This window comes from Pteropus medius, unplaced genomic scaffold (genome assembly GCF_902729225.1).
Source record: "Pteropus medius unplaced genomic scaffold, Ma_sr-lr_union100, whole genome shotgun sequence".
In the NCBI taxonomy this organism is placed as follows: Eukaryota; Metazoa; Chordata; class Mammalia; order Chiroptera; family Pteropodidae; genus Pteropus; species Pteropus medius.
Window position 1 is genome coordinate 5,105,289 of NW_024340701.1, and position 20,039 is coordinate 5,125,327.

Below are 20,039 nucleotides of genomic sequence, written 5' to 3' on the forward strand. Positions count from 1 at the left end.
AGTCTTTCTAGTGACTTTGTAAAGTTCATCTCATTTCTCCAGGGAAATAATACTTGCTGTATTAATGCTGCACTTCCCACCACATCTTTCCAAAGGGCCATGAAAAATTCTCTTGAAGTGCATTCAGCCAATGTAACTCCTTCTTGGAGTCCACCTGAAGGAAGTAGCAGTCTAGGTAGAGAGTAGACCAAGAACAACCCCTGCTCTTCCACCCTGATTAGGTCCATGTGGAAAGCCAGAAATGCCTTCTGCTATCAGTATACAGAATGTACTGTGGCAATTTACTGAAATTTCCCATGAAAAGAAGACGGTTTCCTTTCTGGAAATCAGAAATCCCAATGACTGCGCTTATTACATACGTCGAAGTTAACCCATTCATAGTAGAGGGGTTTTTTTTAAGAGGGAAAAGTGTACCAGAAATTGTGTCTGTAAGTGTTAAAAATGGTGCATACGTTATTCATTTTTTATAGTCCACTTTATCCCTCCCCCTTTGCACTGTATTTTCCTGACTGGTATTACTGTAAGAACTTAATAGTTAATGTTTGTGAAGCATTTTGAAGATGAAGGAAATAGCTATTGACATAGGTGAGGAGTAGTAACCTTTTAGAGTGTTCTTTTCTATTTCAGAAATTAAATTCCGAGGATAATTTTTACCAGCTCTGAGATTAGTCAACTTTGCCACCTGCACCACCTTATTTAATGGGCATATATTTTCAGAACGTTGCATTTTGGACAAGGGGAGTGAACGTGTATTGAGTGCTTACTTGTGCCAGGCTCTGAGCCAGAAGCCTTAAATTTGTTATTTTTAATCTTCACAGCAACCCTGCAAGGCAGAAAGAATTGTTCGAATTTTTCAGATGAGTAAATTTAAATTGCACCTCGGCAAGTCTTCTTAAGTGGCTAAACCAAGGTCAAGGCTGGAGCTGGTTTTCAAACCCAGATCAGATCAACTTCAACCCTCATGCTCTTTCCATTACACCATGTAGAATTTTGAATTAAGATCTTTCCCATAAGACATTTATTTGTTAGTTTTTACTGACTAACAGCGGATACACAGCTTAGAATGGTTTTAATCGGATTAGGTCATTTACTTTCTCTAAGACTACTGGGTTGCATTTTATGGTGATGGGAACTTTTTCCTCAGACTTGGTGGTTTAGGAAAGGGCATGGAATTTTGTTTCAGGTTTGAGTTCAAGTTGCAGTTTTGGCTGAGTGACAGTGGACACTGCCCAAAGCCTCATTTCTCCATCATGTGCAGGGTGACTACACTTCTTCAAGCTCAAGTTTCCTCAGAGATAAATGGGGCAATTACAGTTACCTACTGCAAAGTTGTGGGAGAATTAAGTGATGTACGTGAAGACACTAATCACCATTTATTTTGTGCCAACTGTTGGTAGTATTGGAAGGAGTTAATGGCAATTGCATGGCTACACGTTTACCTGTGTACCCCAAAGCACTTTTTAATCAGCTTTATCACAAGATCTCCACTTCTTAAGCCTTTGCCATGTTCTGAGTAAGGACTTTGCTAGGCACTTTGTATATACTTTCCCATTACCACATTTATGACATTATATAGTACTTACTTACTTACTTACTTACTTACTTACTTACCTTATATAGTACTTACTTACTTACTTACTTATTTGTTTGTTTGTTTATTTACTTCCTTACAGACAGGAACCCCTTTTCTTTCCTTATATCCTTGGCATTTAACATAATGGCCTCTGGCTCATCAAAGGAACTCATTACTGTTAAGGAACTTAGCTTGGCTTTTGTTTCTTTGTACTGTTTTTCTTCTTTTAAGAGCTAACTTCAGTTATGGGGAGGGACTGTTCAAATGAAGCACTATATTATCATTATTAAATCATGACTTATAACTTGCTTTAAAATATACCTGTACAAAAGAAATTTGCACTCATTTGACAATAGCTGATTCTGAGTATTTGTGAGTGTTTCACTTTTTTAAAAGGTAAATTTCCGAGATAAAAAAAAAATACATCAAAAGTTGGAAGAGTTTGCCAAGAAAATTTAATTTGTATCTATGATTTCAAAGGACAAGGTTACCCTACTCAAAGAAGTAAACTCTTTTCCATATCTTAGTGTATATAGAGGTATCATATCCAAATTATTCTTAGGGTTGTAGTAAATTAGTCCTGAAAGGGCCTGAGAATTATATATTATACAGTTTGCATTTTAATATAAAGGTAATTATTTTGAAATGTTATCATGTGCTTTTAAAAGTATTACTACTTCTGAATTTTTTAAATGCCGATTTGACTCTTGCCCAATTAGTATGAATTAGTAAGATTTCAAAAGCCTATTTTTTGAAAAAGACAAAATTATAAAGACAGAAATATTAACTTATTTATTCTCTGTTCTAATCCAAAAATTTATGTTGTTGTTATAGGGCAAACCATAAAAATACATTTAGTAGGAGGTTTTTAAAAGTTGAACAATGAGGAAATTGAGGTAAAGAAAATTAAGAGAATTTAAAAGTAAGATAAATTTAGAAGTAAAGTTTGTGTTTTAAAAAAAAATCAAAAGTTTGCTGTGAGATCCTTTACTCTTTCTTTATGCACAGAGGACTAGAGATTCGGCACTCATTTTCTTAACAATATAACAAAGAGGGTACCCAATGAATTACAACACACAGACTCCATAAAACAAAAGCAAACCCATCATACAGAGGACAGAGAATATTAGTGGTTCATTGTCATAATAAAATATTTGCCTCAAAACAGACAAATATTCTGATAATTAGTATTTATGATTTTATTTTTTTGCCTCTCCACTTTGCTTCTTGTTCATGAGATTTTAAATAAATATGTATTAGGATGATTTCCATATGGGGGGGAGGGAGAGAGAGAGAGAGAAAGAGAGAGAAGCTTACAAAGCATGGCATGGAATGCTGCTTGACAGTGTCATACATTCACAAGATGTCCTTGAAGATGGAGCACAGAACAGAGATCAGGGAATTTTGGCAGCTGCGGTTGGGAAAATAGATGGCTGTTGTGTGATTGGGCAGATCCTGAAAGCAGGCTCCTGCTCAAACCATGTAATTAAGAAAAGTGGGAGCTTTTGTCCAAGTGCAGAATGTTCATAATATCAGAGTTTGTCAGCAGGAGCTTTTAGAACGGATCAGTACTTTTCACTCCCTGATCCAGGGAATGGTTTTCTTATAAATCATCTTCTCTCCTTGCTTTCCTCTCGAAGGTTCCTGCCAGGCAATAAGGCAGACTTAGATTGTGACCTTGCTAATACACAGTGATTTAGGTGAAAAAGAAACCAAACCAGAGACTGTTTTAAGAAATGCAGTTTTTATTCATTTGGATTCCTGCATGTCCTCTAATGTAGGAACAAACAGAATGTGGCCAAGGAGAGATCCTGCACGAAGTCTCTGGGAAGGAGATGGAATCATTTTTAATGTTGTGGTTCCAAAATGGTTTGAAGGACTTGCCATTTTCTTTCTTTAAAAAAAAATAAATAACTTGCTTTCATATTATAAAAGTGCTATATTTTCATTGTAAAAAAAATTGGAAAATAAAGGTGAGACAAGTATAATAATCATCTCTAATCCTACCATTTATTGTTAGCATTTTTATTTTTCCCACCCACTCTGCGCATGTTTATATAATCGAGATGATCAATTTTTATTTCACCTTCTTTCTACATTGACCATTTCCTTATGTCATAAAAACCCATTTTAAACATAATTTTAACAATTGCAGAATACTACATCATAAAACTGTACAATAACTTACTTAGTCATCTCCCTTGTTGAGTCCTTAGGTTATTTTTTCACTCTTCCAGATACAATTTTCTTAATATATCTTATTGTGCATACTTTTGGCCTACAGAATTTTGGATTCTTTTTCTAGGCTTCAGAATGGATCATTTGGTCCAAAACTATGAACATAACGTTCAGAAACATTGTACCAATATATAGTTCCACCAATAATGATGAGAGAGACTATGTCATTGCACCTTAAAGCTTGGCAGTTGCGAACCTTGAATTTCTACGTTACCTGTAAACATGTTGTCCACAGATAATTTAAAGACATGCTTCTCACAGCTCAGGATCTGCATTCTCATCAGCACGAATTCATAAGTCCAGCTTTACTTGCACCTATCTGCCTTCCCAGAGGGCATCCAGGAGGAATGGTAGTCCAACTACCTCCCTGAGATAGCTTGAGGAATAAAGTTCTCCTATCAGGTCAAAAAGTCCTTTTTCCTGAAGTTTCTTTCTTATAAAAAAAGGAGGGAGGGAAGGAAGGAAGGAGGGAGGGAAGGAAGGAAGGAAGGAAGGAAGGAAGGAAGGAAGGAAGGAAGGAAGGAAGGAAGGAAGGAAGGAAGGGAAAGAAAGGAAAGGAAAGGAAAGAGAAAAGAAAAGAAAAGGAAGGAAGCTAGTGAAGGAGGAAATTAAAAATAAAATTTCAAGTGTGATAAACCAGTTTTTAAATTTAAAACCACCCTATCAGAATAAAGTTCAGGATCTTTTCACTAATAAACGCGTAGATATAACATGAGGCTGTGAATGGTCCATGGGTCTCATTTAGCATGGCCACTTACACATGCTTTAAGGTGCTGAGAACTGTTTCATTTCATTTATTATCTTTAGCTTCAGAATGCCCCCAAATAGGTACTCCCCCTTGAATTGCACAATTGGAAGAGCCATTGGCACTATACAATAACTCTTAACAAAGAAAAGGTTGCTTTGTACAGATTTTTCTAGATACTACCTCTATTCATCTCCATTCTCTTCCCACCTCCACCCCAACTATGTTAAGAAAACAAGTATCATTTTTCAAAATAAAAAATATTTTATGTAGATTTCTGAAGAATTTAATCTGAGTGTCCATAAAACTTAAATTCAGAGGCATTACCCAATGCTTTAGATCATGATATAGATATGGAATAACGCAATGCTTTTTACAGTTGAATCTCAGTGAGTTTGCTCACACTCTGAGCCATTAGCCAGGCATTTTATAAATATACAATATTTATGTTTACATGAATTGTGCCACTGGCTATTGTTTATGCATGTCATCAGAACACAAGTTGGACTTAATCAGTCTGTGGGCAGTTTTACAAATGATTCATTAGTGTTCTTTGTGTGGAAGATGAAGATAATATATTTACCATCATAACTGGTTCCCATCCCAACAGGTACTCATAGATTATTATTAAGCATTTTGATATTTTGTCCACATTAAACATTCAGAGTTTGAGGGCTTAAGGAGTAGGATGAGAAAGGAATTGTTTTCCAGGGTTTTTTTTTTATATATATTATTATTAGAGCTAATATTTTTGCAGGAAGCCTGAGAGCTTGCCCACAAAACTGTACTTATATTAAAATGAAAACATTTGTCTTTTTCAAATATGCTTTTAATAAAGAAAGCTTATTGAAAGTTTGAGATTGTTTTCATTTAGTGGCCATTTTGGAAAAGGGGACTGAGTTGGGAGTGGGCTGGTGAAGGAAAGGTTGGTTGCCTCATGTTTGTAATGACTTGGATGATCAAGCGATCCCCAAGCTCTGGAGAGTTTGCTGTAAGTCTGTTAAAACCAAATACCCAAATACCCAGGGGTTTTACCAAGGCTGTCCCAGGATGCACACACCAGGAAATCATTTTAAGCCCAAACTGAAACCTTAAAGGAACATTATAAGATATAAAGGGGGCCAGTAATTTATTTAGGAAGAGAAATGTGTGTGATGTGTCTGGGGAAGAAGATTAAAAACTTGATTTTCTGTGAATTTGAGAATAATGCCTAAGAGAAATTAAATGGTGATTACACTTTTCATATCCATGCTGGCCCTGCTATTTTAAGTATTAATGCTTCTTGTTCTCTCTAGTGGCTGCTGATTTTTTAAAAAGCCCTGACTACTACCACTGAGAATACTTTCAGCATGCTTGGTATTCACCTCCAGTGAAGTAGATGCTATTTCAGAGGAGGAATGCCTCCAGCTTACCTCATTTTTACAAATAGTCATTTGTTTAGGACATGGACATTTAGACCGGAAATAGGACTGTCAATTCAGTGTCAGAACAGCATTGGACTAGTCTGTGTGTATATCATTTATGTGCTTTTGCTGAGAATGGGAGTCATCAGAGAAATTTTAGAGTGGACTGCTTAAAAGAAAGGGGTATATACAATTTATTTTAATTAATTGTTTGTTTACCTGCCCTCCTCTCCCATCTTCTCGACTTGAACCCTCAAGGGCAAGAACCAAATTATTTTTGTTTCCTCAACTCCTAGAACAATGCCTTGGTCTATAACAACATTCAATAAACTTGTGTTGCATTGAGTATACTTGTTTTAAGGATATGCTGAGAATTTATTACCATATAACTTCTTAGAGTAAATAGGTCTTTCAGGTTATCTGTGCATCTGCCCAGAGGTATTATTAAACTGTCAGCATGTTTTCCCCAGTTGGAATTAAATATTTTTTTTCGAGTTTTCTAGTTACCTTCCAGCAGAATCTACAGAAACTTGGTTTTGGGGGACATGAGTGTAGACTTCAGCCCGATTCCCCTAATCCAGGGTCTTTGTGAGTCATCACGATAATTTGGTTGGGAGGTGGGTTATTCTCAAGTTCCTTTTTCCTAGAGAGGTCAGATAATTGATCTCAGCCCTTTCTTTGGGGCCCCATTAATAACATGTGTTTCCTTCCCAATTAAATCATAACCAGGAAAGCATCGTGTTTAGAAAAAAAAATATTAACCTGAAGGGGCTTGAGTGAATTAAAGCCTCTTGAAAAGAATGAGAGGAGAGTACGGACTTGATGAACTGATGGACGGAACTTTAAAGAAATATGAAATTGGGGGTTTGTAAGGACAGTTTAGGCATCTTTCAAGGAGCAAGAAGAGAAGTGAGGAATTATTCCTAAAAATAATATCTGTATTGAGGAACACAGAGCCTGCTGTGTAATTTTCTAACTTCAAGGATTTATTTTTCAGACTTTTGAAAAGCAGATGAAATCCAGTAGTTTGGGCTGCTTCACCAGAGTCTAACATACTGCATGTCAGAACTTTATAAGGGTTAAATGGGAAAAGCCTACAAAGAGAATTAGGACTTTTATTTTTGTTCTCATGAATAATTTAAACCTATTTCTTTAATGGTTTGATGCAGTGACTGCCCTTGGTAAACATTATTCTTCATGCTCTTGGGAGCACTTGCTCTATTATATAAGGGTTAGCCTTCATACATAAATTTTGAAAAGTCCTTCCAACATGGTAAAAGAAAACACCTTTAAATACTCGTTAAAATATTTAATAAAATACCTGTGTGTCTCAGATGTTCACACCTGAGACATGTTTGCAATCAGTACATTCCTTTAGCATCTTTCTAGTTTCTGGGAATGCTTACATTTAGAGGGCGCTCAAAGTAGAGTGGACAGTATTTGGAAAAATTATTTTCCTGTGACCTTTTCGGCTCTTTTTTTCTTGATTCTTTTGCTTGAGTTGAGAATCAAGGCCTTCTCTCCACCAGAAAACCAGAAGTTGCGGACTGCCAGGAGCCCCATGCACTGGGCTCTTGGATGATGAACGTCAGTAGTGAGTTCTACAGCAGGGCAGGTTCCTGTAAATGTAAACTTGTAAACTTTCATTGCCTTATGAAATAAATCCTGAAAGTGTAAACTATATTAAGATACATAAATGCGATATCATACAGTTTATTGTCAGACTGACATTTTTATTGGAGCAAAGACAGGATGCGATATGGCTGACAGGGTTGGTGAAGGGGCTACCTGTGATATGGCTCTCTAGGCCCTTGACAATGACACTGTCCTCAGTTGTAAGGATCGGCCCTGTAACTCTCTAGCCTGACTTCCCCCAAACGAGCAAATGAAAGCCTTGTAAAAAGTGGGGACAAAGGGAGGTGTAAGAAATTTATGAGCTAATGAAGGAAATATTAAAGGAGGTTTTAAATACATTTTTAGCACTTTAGTACTCAAGTACATTTTTAGAATTTTAGAATGGACTAAATACTGCCAGCGTGCTCAACTGATAGTTCTCCCCGACCTTGTATGAAGAGTGGGGTGGAGGTAGGTTAGTAGGAGGGTGGGGGAGTGGGGTTCTAAACTTTCCAATCAAGAAGTGAAAAGAGTGTTAATCTATGCAGAGGTCCTCCAAAAATGTCCCAAGCTTGAGTGGGAAGAATCGATTTAGGGATTCAATCTGGAGACAAAAGATTGGCTTTAGTGTACGTGAAATGTTTCATGCATGAATATTTTTTTCTGAGGAGAAAGGGCAAAGGCTTCAACAGGTTCTCTAGGGGATCCACGTCAACCAAAGTTTCAGCTCTCCTCCTTGAATGAATAGCTCTTAAAATCTGCATTTGAAATAATATCCAAATGTATGCCTGGTATATAATAAGTACTCAGTAAGTGTTCTGTCTTCTTTTGTTATATGTAAAATGCAGATGACAGTAATACCTTATCAGCTTGTATTTCACAGGGTTGTTTGAGAGATTTAGTGATCTATTGGACATGCAAGGACTTTCATTCAATACTCTATCCAGAACGTGCTGTCAGGGCTTGTTCAACATGCAGGAGATATAGTAATAAACAAAACAGATGTGGTCTCTCTGCCATGGAGCTCAGAGTTCCTGTCTCCATTCTTTGTGAACTGTTAAGTGCTCTACTCAGAAAAGCATAGAGGTAAACACATCTCTACACCTCTATTCAAGTGTATTTCTATGATAAGACCACCCCTCACCTCCTCCCCACCAAAAAAGAAGTAAGCCCTCATCCATGTTTGCATTATCACGAGAGTACTCAGGTGAGATAGTCTATAGACCTGGTCTTAAGTCACATCTCTGCCTCTAACTAGCAATGTGACCTTAGGCAAGTCATTTCTCCTCTCTTGTCCTCAATTTCTTCGTCATTAAAATTACGGGATTGGGCTCTATGGTCCCTAATGTTCTCTGATATCTGTCGTGCATCAACACTGTGAACTTAGCGAGGGTCAGCTCCTTGTCTGTGTTATCTCTGTATCCCCTGGCACAGTGTCTGGCACACTGGGGCTCCATCTCTATCCATCTAACATACCCAGAACTAACCATAATGGAAATAAATCCCTTTTTTATGTGCCTGTGACCTGACATGTTCAGAAAGTAGTGTTATAGATACCTTGGGTGCATAACAGAGAGATATGTGATGGAAGAGGTCATTAGGGCCATTGGGAAGGACCCAGGATTGTGTCAAGGGAGATGCCATGAAGGGCAGTGAGGGTTGGCTGTTTTTTTCAGGAGCACCCTGAGAAAGAGGCTGACCCGGCCTCTGCTTCTTACTCCCCCTCCACAGAGATAAATGACCCTGACAGATAATCCCACAGCTGCCTGTCTGAAGCCTTCTCTCTTGCTTTTGTTGTATATTTTGCAGAAAAAAAAGTGGTGGGAGGGGTGAGGTTAATGCGCTGAGTGTGAGTAATTAGTCATTCAAACCATCGACATTTACAATGACAGGATTTGAGTGCCTACGTTATTGTTCACTGCTCTAAATAGTTTATCCCTGAAATTTTCTGCCTGTATAATGTTTCTTAAAATATATCATGGGAACATAAAAGATTTAATGCAGTGCTTTGTACAGCCATTAGAGTTTGAAGTCAACTGAACCTCCTCAATGCTCTGTCCTGGATGCTGACTATAATTCTGTTCTTAATTGCTGTTCAGAAGAAAGAAGGAAGGCAAGTCAGGAGTTTGGAACCTGGTCAGCTGCAAAGTTGGCTGTGAGAGCCACCAAATGTTTCATTAAAATACAAATGCACCCTTGAATAACTGATTTATTTATTTGCAGTGAAAATTGTACTGTTAGAATGTCAAAAACCGTAGGCTGGGGAAGCAAGTGTTCTGATTTTGCAGAGCCAGGCTCTGTGCTTATTGGAGGATGTGCTTCCCACTAACACACATGTTTACCTCTGGTCTCTGTCCCAAGTAGAGATTACAGGTGTCTTCTCTTTAAGATCTACCATGTAACTCTGAAAGCTGTAGTTTCATATTCTTGGGTTTGAAATCTTTCTATCTTGGCACCTTCTCTTATTTTCCAAATAATAGTTTGAAATCCTCTTGGTTCACTTGTATGTCAGATTTTATTCTGATGTTTTACATTTCTGATTCTTTTTGTAAGCCTGTCTTGCATCCTAGGATGCACCATTAAGACCAGTGAGGGGTCTTATTACACGAGGTATATTAACACATTTGCAAATGTTTCTCAACTGTGGAACTGTATGTTTTTGTTGAGGAAACTCTGTGTGCATGTGTATTTTTATTGGTTCCTTCTGAAAGCACAAAAAGATAACTGTGTAGTGTGTATGCATAGCAAAGTGAGCTCCATCTCCATTAGGTGAGAACGACTTGGCCTACGTGTAGGTGTGTTTCAATTGGATTAGCTCAGTACCAAACATTGCATCTCATGGCTCCTTTTCCAAGGTTTGGGCCCATTTCAGATGGTCTGATGTACAGATGGGGCTCAACTTCAAGAGTCAACATATATTAGGAAATCCACGTAAGATGTAAGGAGATCCAGAAAGCTGACGGAGGAACTGAAATTACTTTGCTGCAGATTTGACACTTCCTAAACCTTACTGGAGCAGGGAGACCTGTGAGATGTTCACCTGGACAAGTGGCTGGCTTTCACCACATGTGTCTGTGAGGTGAGCATCCAATGAACAAAAGATGAACCTGGATTTCAGGTGACCTTTAACAATCTTGGTCCCACAGAGTCACAACATGCTTAGGTATGATTTACATTCTTTCTCATACTCCATCATTAACACACAAAAAGCTGCCACAATACAGGATATTTTCTAGGTGTTTGTGGGAGAGCCTTAGAAGGGTAACCTGAGAAAGGTGGAGAGCAGGGAGGATGTTCTAAAGATTATAGGACAGGTTTTTTTGCCATTAAATCAAAATGTAATAGTTGGGAAGCTCTGTGGTTCTGCCAGCCAAGCCTCTTGAATTGGATAAACTCTGTTTTTCAAGTTCCTTATCGAGTTGGCAGTGCTCCGTATGTTTGTTGCCTGGACACCTGACTCACTTAAGCAGTGAGACGACACAGCAAATGGAGGTGCTGCAACAGACCCAGGAGGCTGGACTACTTGGCAGAGCAGATGCCTGCCTCCCAGCCAGGCTGTGATGATGCTCGACATCATCTCCATTGGCATGACCCCTCCCCTGGGCACAGCTCCCTCATTTTATCCTGGACCCTTGCCTCCAGGCAAGAACAGCCGAATAGGCTTTGGTGGGTGCAGTTTTTATCAGTGCTGAGGAGAGCTTGATTTAAGATTCTTCTCAGGAGCTCTTTACTTTCTACTTGCTGTCTGGACTAGCCTTCCAGAATCTCATAGTTGACCTGAATCCAAGAAGAAAGTTTCTGGTGATATGATAAAAGTTACTTACATGATGGTAAAGAATCTTAGAAGCTCCCCATCATCCTCAATCTGCCTTATTTCCCTGATGCCTCTTGAGTCTTCTTTTTCTTGGTTTCATTTCCCACTTGTGATCATCAGAAGAGGAAACAAGTGGAGTAACACTCACCTGTGTAGGGCATGATGAGGAATAATAGCTATGATGACTCTAAGCACTTTACATTGTAGGTACTTAATTAAATACATATGTGATCTCGTTCTGAAGATAACTCTGCATGATAGGCTTTATTCAAGTTTACAAAGAGAAAACTGAAACTTGGAGTATTGAGGTAACCTGCCTGAGACTGCACAGCTAATAAATGATAGAACTAGAATTTTAAGTCAGCCATTGCCTTGCCTAAAAACTCATTCCTTTTTTACTATTCCACTGTGCTTCTGATGAGAAAATAAGTAAAAACAAAATGAAACCAAAAAAGAGTCTCTGAATGTTGATGAGGATGTGCAGCAATTAGAACTTTCATACTCTGCCAGTGGGAGTGTAAATTGGTGCAACCACTTTGAAAAACTGTTGACAGTATCTAAAAGCTGAACATACATACACCCTATGACCCCAAAAGTAGACTCCCAGAAATATTCCCAACAGACATGTGTGTGTATGTACATCAAAAAAATGTACATAATACTCATAGCAGCATTGTCTATCATAGTTAAAAACTAGAAGCAACCCAAATGTTCATCAACTGTAGAAGAGATAAATAAAATGTGATGTTTTCATACAATGGAATTCTATACGGCAGTGAAGAAGAACAACCCACCATTATATCTAACAATATGAATGACACCCAGACACAATGTGTGAGAAGACATAAAATAGTATGTATGGTGTGATTCCATGCGTAAAAAGTTCAAAAACAAATAAACGAAATCTACAGATTAGAAGTCAAAATAGTGGTTACCTATTGTATTAGTGGTTACAAGTAATAGTGATTACCTATAATGGGAACACGAGGAAGGCTATAGGGATGCTAGTCATGTTCTACTTCGTGGTCTGAAAGGTGGTTTCTCTGGTATGAGTTGTGTTCAATTTGTAAACATTTTTTGAGTTGTACACTTAAGATTTGTATGCTTCACTACATGTGTATTCTATTAAAATTCTCCAAGAAGCCAAAAGGTAATAATAATGGAAGCTACTAGTTATCAGATGACAGCTAACCTTTGGTTTTCTCATGTATAAAATGTATAGAATATTAGAATATGCCTCATTGCCATCTTGTCAGGAGTCAATGAGAGAAGTCACATCAGGTGATTGGCAGAGTGACTTTAATAAATGTCAATGATTGTGGTTATGTTCCCCCCGCTATTCAGGTGCTTTACATACATCGTGTCAGCAGATCCTTCTTACCACCTAGCAAGGCAGACAGCATTGTTCTCATTTTTCACATGAGAAAAACAAAATCTCCTAAAGTTTAAGTTTCTTCCCCAAGGTCACACAGCTAATTAATGGCAGAGCATGATTCCATTTCCAAGGAGTCCATGATCAATTTCAGAGGAAACAAAAGCTGTATCACGAAGGATGAGTAAGGGATAGTGGTAGGACAGGATAGAAAAGTGGGACTGATAGGCTGCATTTGAGGCCAGGAAAATTGGGTGCAGGCCCAGACTCTGCCCCACTTTCCCATAATGACAAAGACGTTGCTGGATATCTCCAGAATTCATCTCAAACATGAGAGTTTTGAACTAGATTTTATTCCCTTGAGTCTTTTCTGGCTCTGAATTTTCGTGAATCTCCATGTTTGTCATACCATACAGGGAACCTTCATGAGCTTAACCTCGTTTTCAATGTAAAACCTCATTCTAGCGTCATCTTCTCAATACTTTCCCTGAATCCCCTATCTTATTAGCAGGGTTGACTGCTCCTCCGCTACATGTCTATTGTCCTGCAAGCCGTTTGTCTGTCTGTGTCTGCCATAGACAGTAAACTCCTTGAGGGTAGAGACTAAGATTTATTCATCTCTTTATTCCCTTGCATGCTGTCTACCTGGAACAGTTCACACATTTGTTTACTTAACTGTTTAAATCCAGGGGAAGTCCTTTTTGAGTATGTGTGAGAGGACAGCCTCAGGATGTGCTGGATGAAAGGTGAAAACCTAAAGAGAACTTTTTCTTCTTGTTTTTTATTAGAGGTCCAGGAGAAACAGTAACAGAGTGGCTGGGTCAAAATATCATTAGATGACTTCATAGCTCCCCAGCATGCGCTTATGAAAGTTTGATCAGTGATTAAGCATCAGTGAAAATCTAAACCCTTCTCATATGGAATGGCCCTACTTAATTTAATGTCATTTTGCTTTATGAGATAGTTAATAAACAGGTACTGTATTTGATCTTGTGAGTGTAGCCCTCTATATTTAGCTTTTTCAGCTTTAATGGAACTATAATTTTAATCATGATTATTACTTTACATTTTAATTATAATTTGGTATGGCTTAAGTATACATTTCTGAGAGTGATTGTGTAATGAAAACAGGAATTAGCTTTTCATTAACAAAATAATGGGAGAGTTCCCACTGCATTCTAGTCTGTGTTCAAAATCTATGGGCTAGCCTAAAAATAGCAAGGGAAGTTTAACATTTTGGTTTAAAACATGCTTCTAAATTGGCTATGCTCACATCCCAGTCTCTTTTACTCCATTTTGCTTTATCTTGTTCCTTTCTTTTTCACACACACAAAAAAAAACGAAATTAAATTAAAATTTTAAAGAGACTTTAATTATGTCTTTGAGATTTCAAAAGGCTTATTTTTATTATTTTTATGTTTGTTTAGATAATTAGCACCATGGAGCCTCAGGTGTCAAATGGCCCGACATCCAATACAAGCAATGGACCCTCCAGCAACAATAGAAACTGTCCTTCTCCCATGCAGACAGGGGCAGCCACAGATGACAGCAAAACCAACCTCATAGTCAACTATTTACCCCAGAATATGACCCAAGAGGAATTCAGGAGTCTCTTTGGGAGCATTGGTGAAATAGAATCCTGCAAACTCGTGAGAGACAAAATTACAGGTATGCTCTTCTTCAATATTCTAGGCTTGGGATTTGCAGCTACGTTTTCCCATCAGATGTGCAGACCTTAGCAGAAATGCACAGGCATGGTGAGGCACCTGAGTGTCTGCAGCGTGGATCTTGCATTCCAAGATGTCATGGGCACACAGTCATAAACTCATATGTGTATGTACACTACAGAAAACCCTCCTTCAGATTGGTAGGATTGGGGAGCGGATTAAGAATTTGGAGTTTTCTCATAACCCTTTAGTTTTATCTCTTTTTATTCTTAATCAGCTACCCCTTCCCTTTGTTCTTTAGTTCTCAGTTCTGCTCTCTGCCCTCCCTATATTCTAAGCTAGTTTTTATCTGCCTATTCCTTTCTTCTCAAATACTTGGTTTGTGTATGTCCAATGTTCTTCCATGTGTCTGAGACAGTGTTTCTAAGGGGGCCAACTGAGGACTTGTGGAAGGAGGTCAACCACAACTGCCCCTTGTCCCTGGGGAGAAATAGGCCCTAAGGATAGCAGATTATTCATAAAAGAAACTATTATACAATAGGAGGGAAATGCTTAATGAAGATCTGCATTTGAGGTATTTTATTTTATGTATTTGTTTGTTTTGAAGATATTCTTTGAGAAACCAGAGACTTTTTCCTTGAAAGTGAAACGATACCCTATACAACAACTTCAATACTTGAGATTTTTAGGTTCTGATTTTTTTTCCTAATCGACAAGCATTCATTGAGGACCTAATGTTTGCCAGACACTGATACCGTAATTCTTTGCCAGGGTTGTGTGCATGTATGTGCATGGGATGAGGTGGCGGGGGGCGGGGGGATTTTTGGATATGAGAATATTTTCTTTGAAAAATATTGGGCTACATCATGATGGCAGTGAAGCATCTGCTCTCTGGTGTTTCACTCCTAAAATCACTCACCTTTGAGTATTTGTCATTTTCTCCGAACAGTTTAATTGATGACCAACTGACCTATATAACAAAAATGAAACTCTGTAATTAAAGTAGAGAGATAGATACATCATGTTAATTTTAAATCAGAGAATCCAGTGTATATGTTCTCCAGTTCTTCTAATTTGCTTGTAAATTTGTCCCCCATATAAATTAAGTACTTTGCAAAACCATAAAACTAAAATAACTGTCGAAAATGTCGTATAACCCTCCAAACATAATTTTCCCATCTGTAAAGGTGGAAAATAATACTTATCTCAAAGGGCTTATTGTGAGGATTAAATGAGAGACTGGATATATACCGCACAGCACAATGCCTATTGCATAGCAGTCTCTCAATAAGTGGGGGATGTTATTAGTATAGATACAGTTAGTACGTTTCAAGGAGAGTGGCTAGAACAGAGAAATTTTACCAAGTCTCCAAATAGGGCCAGGGCTTTGATGATCTTACCTCAGAGCATTGGATCTTCCATTCGTTAAGAGAATTGCCTATGCTCTCAGAAAGCCAGTGTTTAGATTCCTGAATAATCTTTATATAATAGGATGATAATTCAAACCAAATTAAAACCGGTTAACCATATGATTTTTCCTCCCACTCCTGTATAGAAAATGTATCTTTGGTGTAGCCTTACCTTCTAAATAGAGACTCTGCCAGCTATATTAGTGAATATTATTAATCACCTTTTCAAAAGAGTTCTCTTAGAATTGTAGTGAGATTTTTGAGGAGTACTGATTCATGGTGTTGTTCCTTGTTTTCTAAAGATACATGTTTAAACAAGCAGATTCCTTTACTGAAAGAATGCTAATTTGGTAGTTCACCGAGTCGATTTGAATAGGAGTGACAGCTTCGAAGACAGCCTTTAATTTGGTATACAAAACCAAAATTGTCAACTTTGGTTTGTTTAGCACCCTCTCCAGCACAAGCAGAAACATACAATAGCATCTGAGCTTAAAGAAGAACTTATGGGTTGAAAGCAGAAATACAATTCAGGCATAAATTTATAATTACACATTTTTAAAAAATTCAGGCCAAAAAAAAAAAGAGAGAGAGAGAGAGAATTTTATTTGCAGAGAACTTATGAGAATGAGGCAAGGAAATACAGAGAGACCAGAGATATTTGCCTTCATTTGCTATCGGTGTTTAATAAAAGTAGAACTTGCGGTTGTAAAGAGTGCTTATTAAATTCTTCATTTACACTACCTAATTAATTCTAGCATTTTAAATTAACAGTGAAACTGGTCCCTGCTGTACCATTCCATAGATGCAGCATATTTCCTCCATCCACCCGTTGTTCAGGTTTAATTGGCTACGCTAAAAGACAGAGAAGAAGGGAGAGATAGGGCTGTAGGGCTGTGGGGAAGGAGTGGGAATCGCTTTAATGGGAGACCCTCTGAGGCCTGCATTTGAGGGTAAGTGATAATACAGGCTGGGAAAGGTGAGGTATCACACCAGGCAAGCTGAAAGGCTGCTGCTGGTGGTTCAGAAGTCAGGGTAAATGACATCATAGGTATTTTTGTTGCCCTGATTTTTAACATCCAGTCCCCCTTTTTCCTTCAACACCTCCTACATTTCTCAATGCATCTCGATCCTGTGAAGTTTACAAGGAGTTCTAAATATCCAGTGGGAGGGTTGAGGGGTGGGAAGTGGCAAAGAGATAAGAATTTGAGATTAAGATTTTCCAGCCCAAACCATTTTTAAGAGAATGTAATAGATTCTCTTAGAAGGTTCTAGGTTATCAGGTAGTTAGGTAGATAGGTAGGTAGGTAGGTAGACAGAGAGACAGACAGATATTGAGAGAGAGGAAGAGAAAGAAAGAGAAAGAGTCTATGGTCATGTCACCCTGAACAAGCCCAATCCCATCTGATCTCGGAAGCTAAGCAGGGTTGGGCCTGGTTAGCACTTGGATGGGAGACCACCTAGGAAAACCAGGTACTGTAGGCGTAAAAAATAAAAAATAAAGGATTGTAAGCTGGCAAGGTCCTTGCAACCTGTGAGGTCAACCAAGGGTTGCCTCTCCTAAATAATAATAATAATAATAATAATAATAATAATAATAATAAAGAGAAAGAAAGAGACTTTTTTTTGCTGGTGTTGCCTGTAGGCTGGATTCACTCCTGACTGTGAGTTGTCAATGTATTCTTCATTTGAGAACGCAAAGAGGAAATCCAGGCATGGATGTAAGTGTTGTGGTGCTGAGGACATAATTGCTATCATTTATCAAGGTCTTACTGTATGCTAAGTACTTGCTAAGCCCTTGACATACTTTATTTCCTTTAACACTGAGAATAGACTCCATTTTCTTGGATAAGGACAGTGAAGTTTAGTGAGGTTAAGTAACTTGCCTGGGCAAAGTTATTAATAACAAAGTTATTAGCAGGCGGTAGAGCTGGGATTCACCCCCAGTTTTCAAAAGTATGATCTTTTCCAGAAGAATGTACTGGGTCCCCCTCCCTATGTTGAGGGAAGACCTCTGCCTAACCGTCATCTCATAACCCAATGAGGCATTGTGTTCCTCCGAGCAGTGGTTGCTGGCCGCCCTCTGGAGAGTCTATCTAGTATGCACTACGGCTTTAAACAAGACTCTTGTGTATAACGGGAGGCAAAGATAACAATATTTCTCTTCTGCTGGGGATACAACTCATCCTTCAGAGTAGAACCAAATTTACTGAAAGTGCCAGGTTTAAGATTCTTTTACAGTGCTTTTGGACATCTCTGTTACTTATCTTCTCAGGGATATTAGATTTTCTTTTTCCAATTGGGAATGGACACTTATCAGGATAACCTAGGTACTAGGGAGGAAAACAAAAACAAAAACAAAAACGTAAATCCCAAGTTACTTTGTGTGCAGCTGGGGACACATGATGGCACTGGAAGCCATGTCCTTTATCTTTCTCCTTCATTCACCTGCAACTTCTGCTGCTGAGAAAGGGAAGCGGACTGTGACCCACAAGGATTCATGCAACCTATAAACTCAGGCAAAGAACAGCAAACCTCCGACAGAAATTATAGTATTCCCATGGACTGCAAAGAATTGAATTAGTTTATTTTTTTTATTTTGTTGCCTTTTTGTTTTTTCAAGCTTTGAGATTGCATCACTGAATCCAGGTTCCTAGATGATCAATATTTTAGTGGAGGAAACATATGGCTTAGGCAAGATAGAGTTAGGTGGTTCAGGGTGTATCTTGAAGCCAGCAGAGCTGGAATGCTAAATTGCATTTTTATAATTGTCTGTCTTATATCACCCCTCTCCAAAATGAATAGAGAAAAGAGAAAGTAACAAAGAAAAATCCCGAGAAATGAATTAGTGTACAAGATACAGTTTTGATCCACCTGTCTAGAGTTTGTGATTATTTGCATTATAGTGATAAAAAAGAATTATATTTTTACCTAATGTCACTCCCCAAGTATTCATAAAGTATAGTTTTTTAATTTTTATTTTGTTTTATTTTATATTAGTTTCAGGTATATAATACAATGGTTAGACGTTTATATAGTTTATGAAGTGACCTCCCCAATTACTCTAGCACCCATCTGTACACATAGCTATTACAATACTATTAACTATATTCCCTATGTTGTACTCTACATCCCCAGGACTATTTTGTAACTACTAATTTGTACTTCTTCATCCCTTCACCTTTTTCGCTCATCCCCCCAAACTCCCTCCCCTCTGGCAATCACCAGTTTTTCTTCTGTATCTGTGAGTCTGTTTTCATCTAATTTGTTCCTTCTGTTCCTTAGATTCCACATATAAGTGAAATCATATCACATTTATCTTTCTCTGTCTGACTTGCTTCACTCAGCATAATACCCTCTAGGTCCATCCATGTTGTTGTAAATCGTAAGATTTCATTTTCTAATGGCTGAGTAATATCCCATTGTATATATGAACCATAACTTCTTTATCCAGTAGTCTGTTGTTGGTCAGTTAGGTTGCTTCCATACCTTGGCTATTGTGAATAACACTGCTGTGAACATAGGGGTGCGTAGATCTTTACGAATTATTGTTTTGGGTTTTTTTGGATAAATACCCAGAAGTGCAATTACTGAGTCAAAAGGTAGTTCTAGTTTTAATTTTTTGAAGGACCTCCAAACTGTTTTCCATAGTGGCTGTAATAATTTGTAATCTCGCTAACAGTGTACAAGGGTTCCCTTTTCTCTACATCCTCAACACTTGTTTTTTCATTTATTAATAAAGATATCACCTCACACCTGCCAGCAGTGTAGTTTTTAGGAATATTTTTCTCTCCATTTTAGGCAAGTGAGAGCTCTGAAGGGGTTGGGGGTTAAGAACAGGGTGGTCTAAACTGAACATTATCAATTATAAAACTAAGTATATGTAGTGACCGGTATACGAAACAGACTATAAGGGCTGTGGATAGTCAAGAAAGGGTGAGGTCTGTGTTAGCTGGAGCTATTGGGGTAGGTATGAAAGATGAGTTTAAGATTTAGGTAGAGGGAAGAAAAGCAAAGGAATAGAGCTAAAATACCAGTCTAAGAACAGAAGTCTTTTTCATTCCTCTTTGATTTAGACAAAGGAAGTAGATCCGGGATGTGCCCTCTGGAAGTGATAGTCTAATATGAAGAAGCACTGCCAGATGAAGTTAAGCATACCAAGAAATTAAGTTGGTTAGAGTTGCACCCCAACCGAAGAAGACATTTC

At 38.0% G+C, this 20,039-nt stretch overlaps 1 protein-coding gene and 1 pseudogene across 9 annotated transcripts in view; both read left to right on the top strand.

Annotated features, from left to right (window-relative positions):
- Positions 1–20,039, top strand: part of ELAVL4 (ELAV like RNA binding protein 4) — a 92,631-nt gene that overhangs the window by 25,601 nt on the left and 46,991 nt on the right. For 8 of the 9 annotated variants that reach the window (XM_039885698.1, XM_039885674.1, XM_039885647.1 and 5 more), the window contains exon 2: positions 14,187–14,427. In XM_039885698.1, the coding sequence (XP_039741632.1) occupies positions 14,187–14,427 (241 nt within the window). Of the gene's footprint in view, positions 1–9,157; positions 9,167–14,186; positions 14,428–20,039 lie in introns of those variants that run through there. The other variant, XM_039885706.1, reaches the window with a different exon arrangement.
- LOC120581553 (uncharacterized) lies at positions 17,199–17,317 on the top strand (annotated as a pseudogene).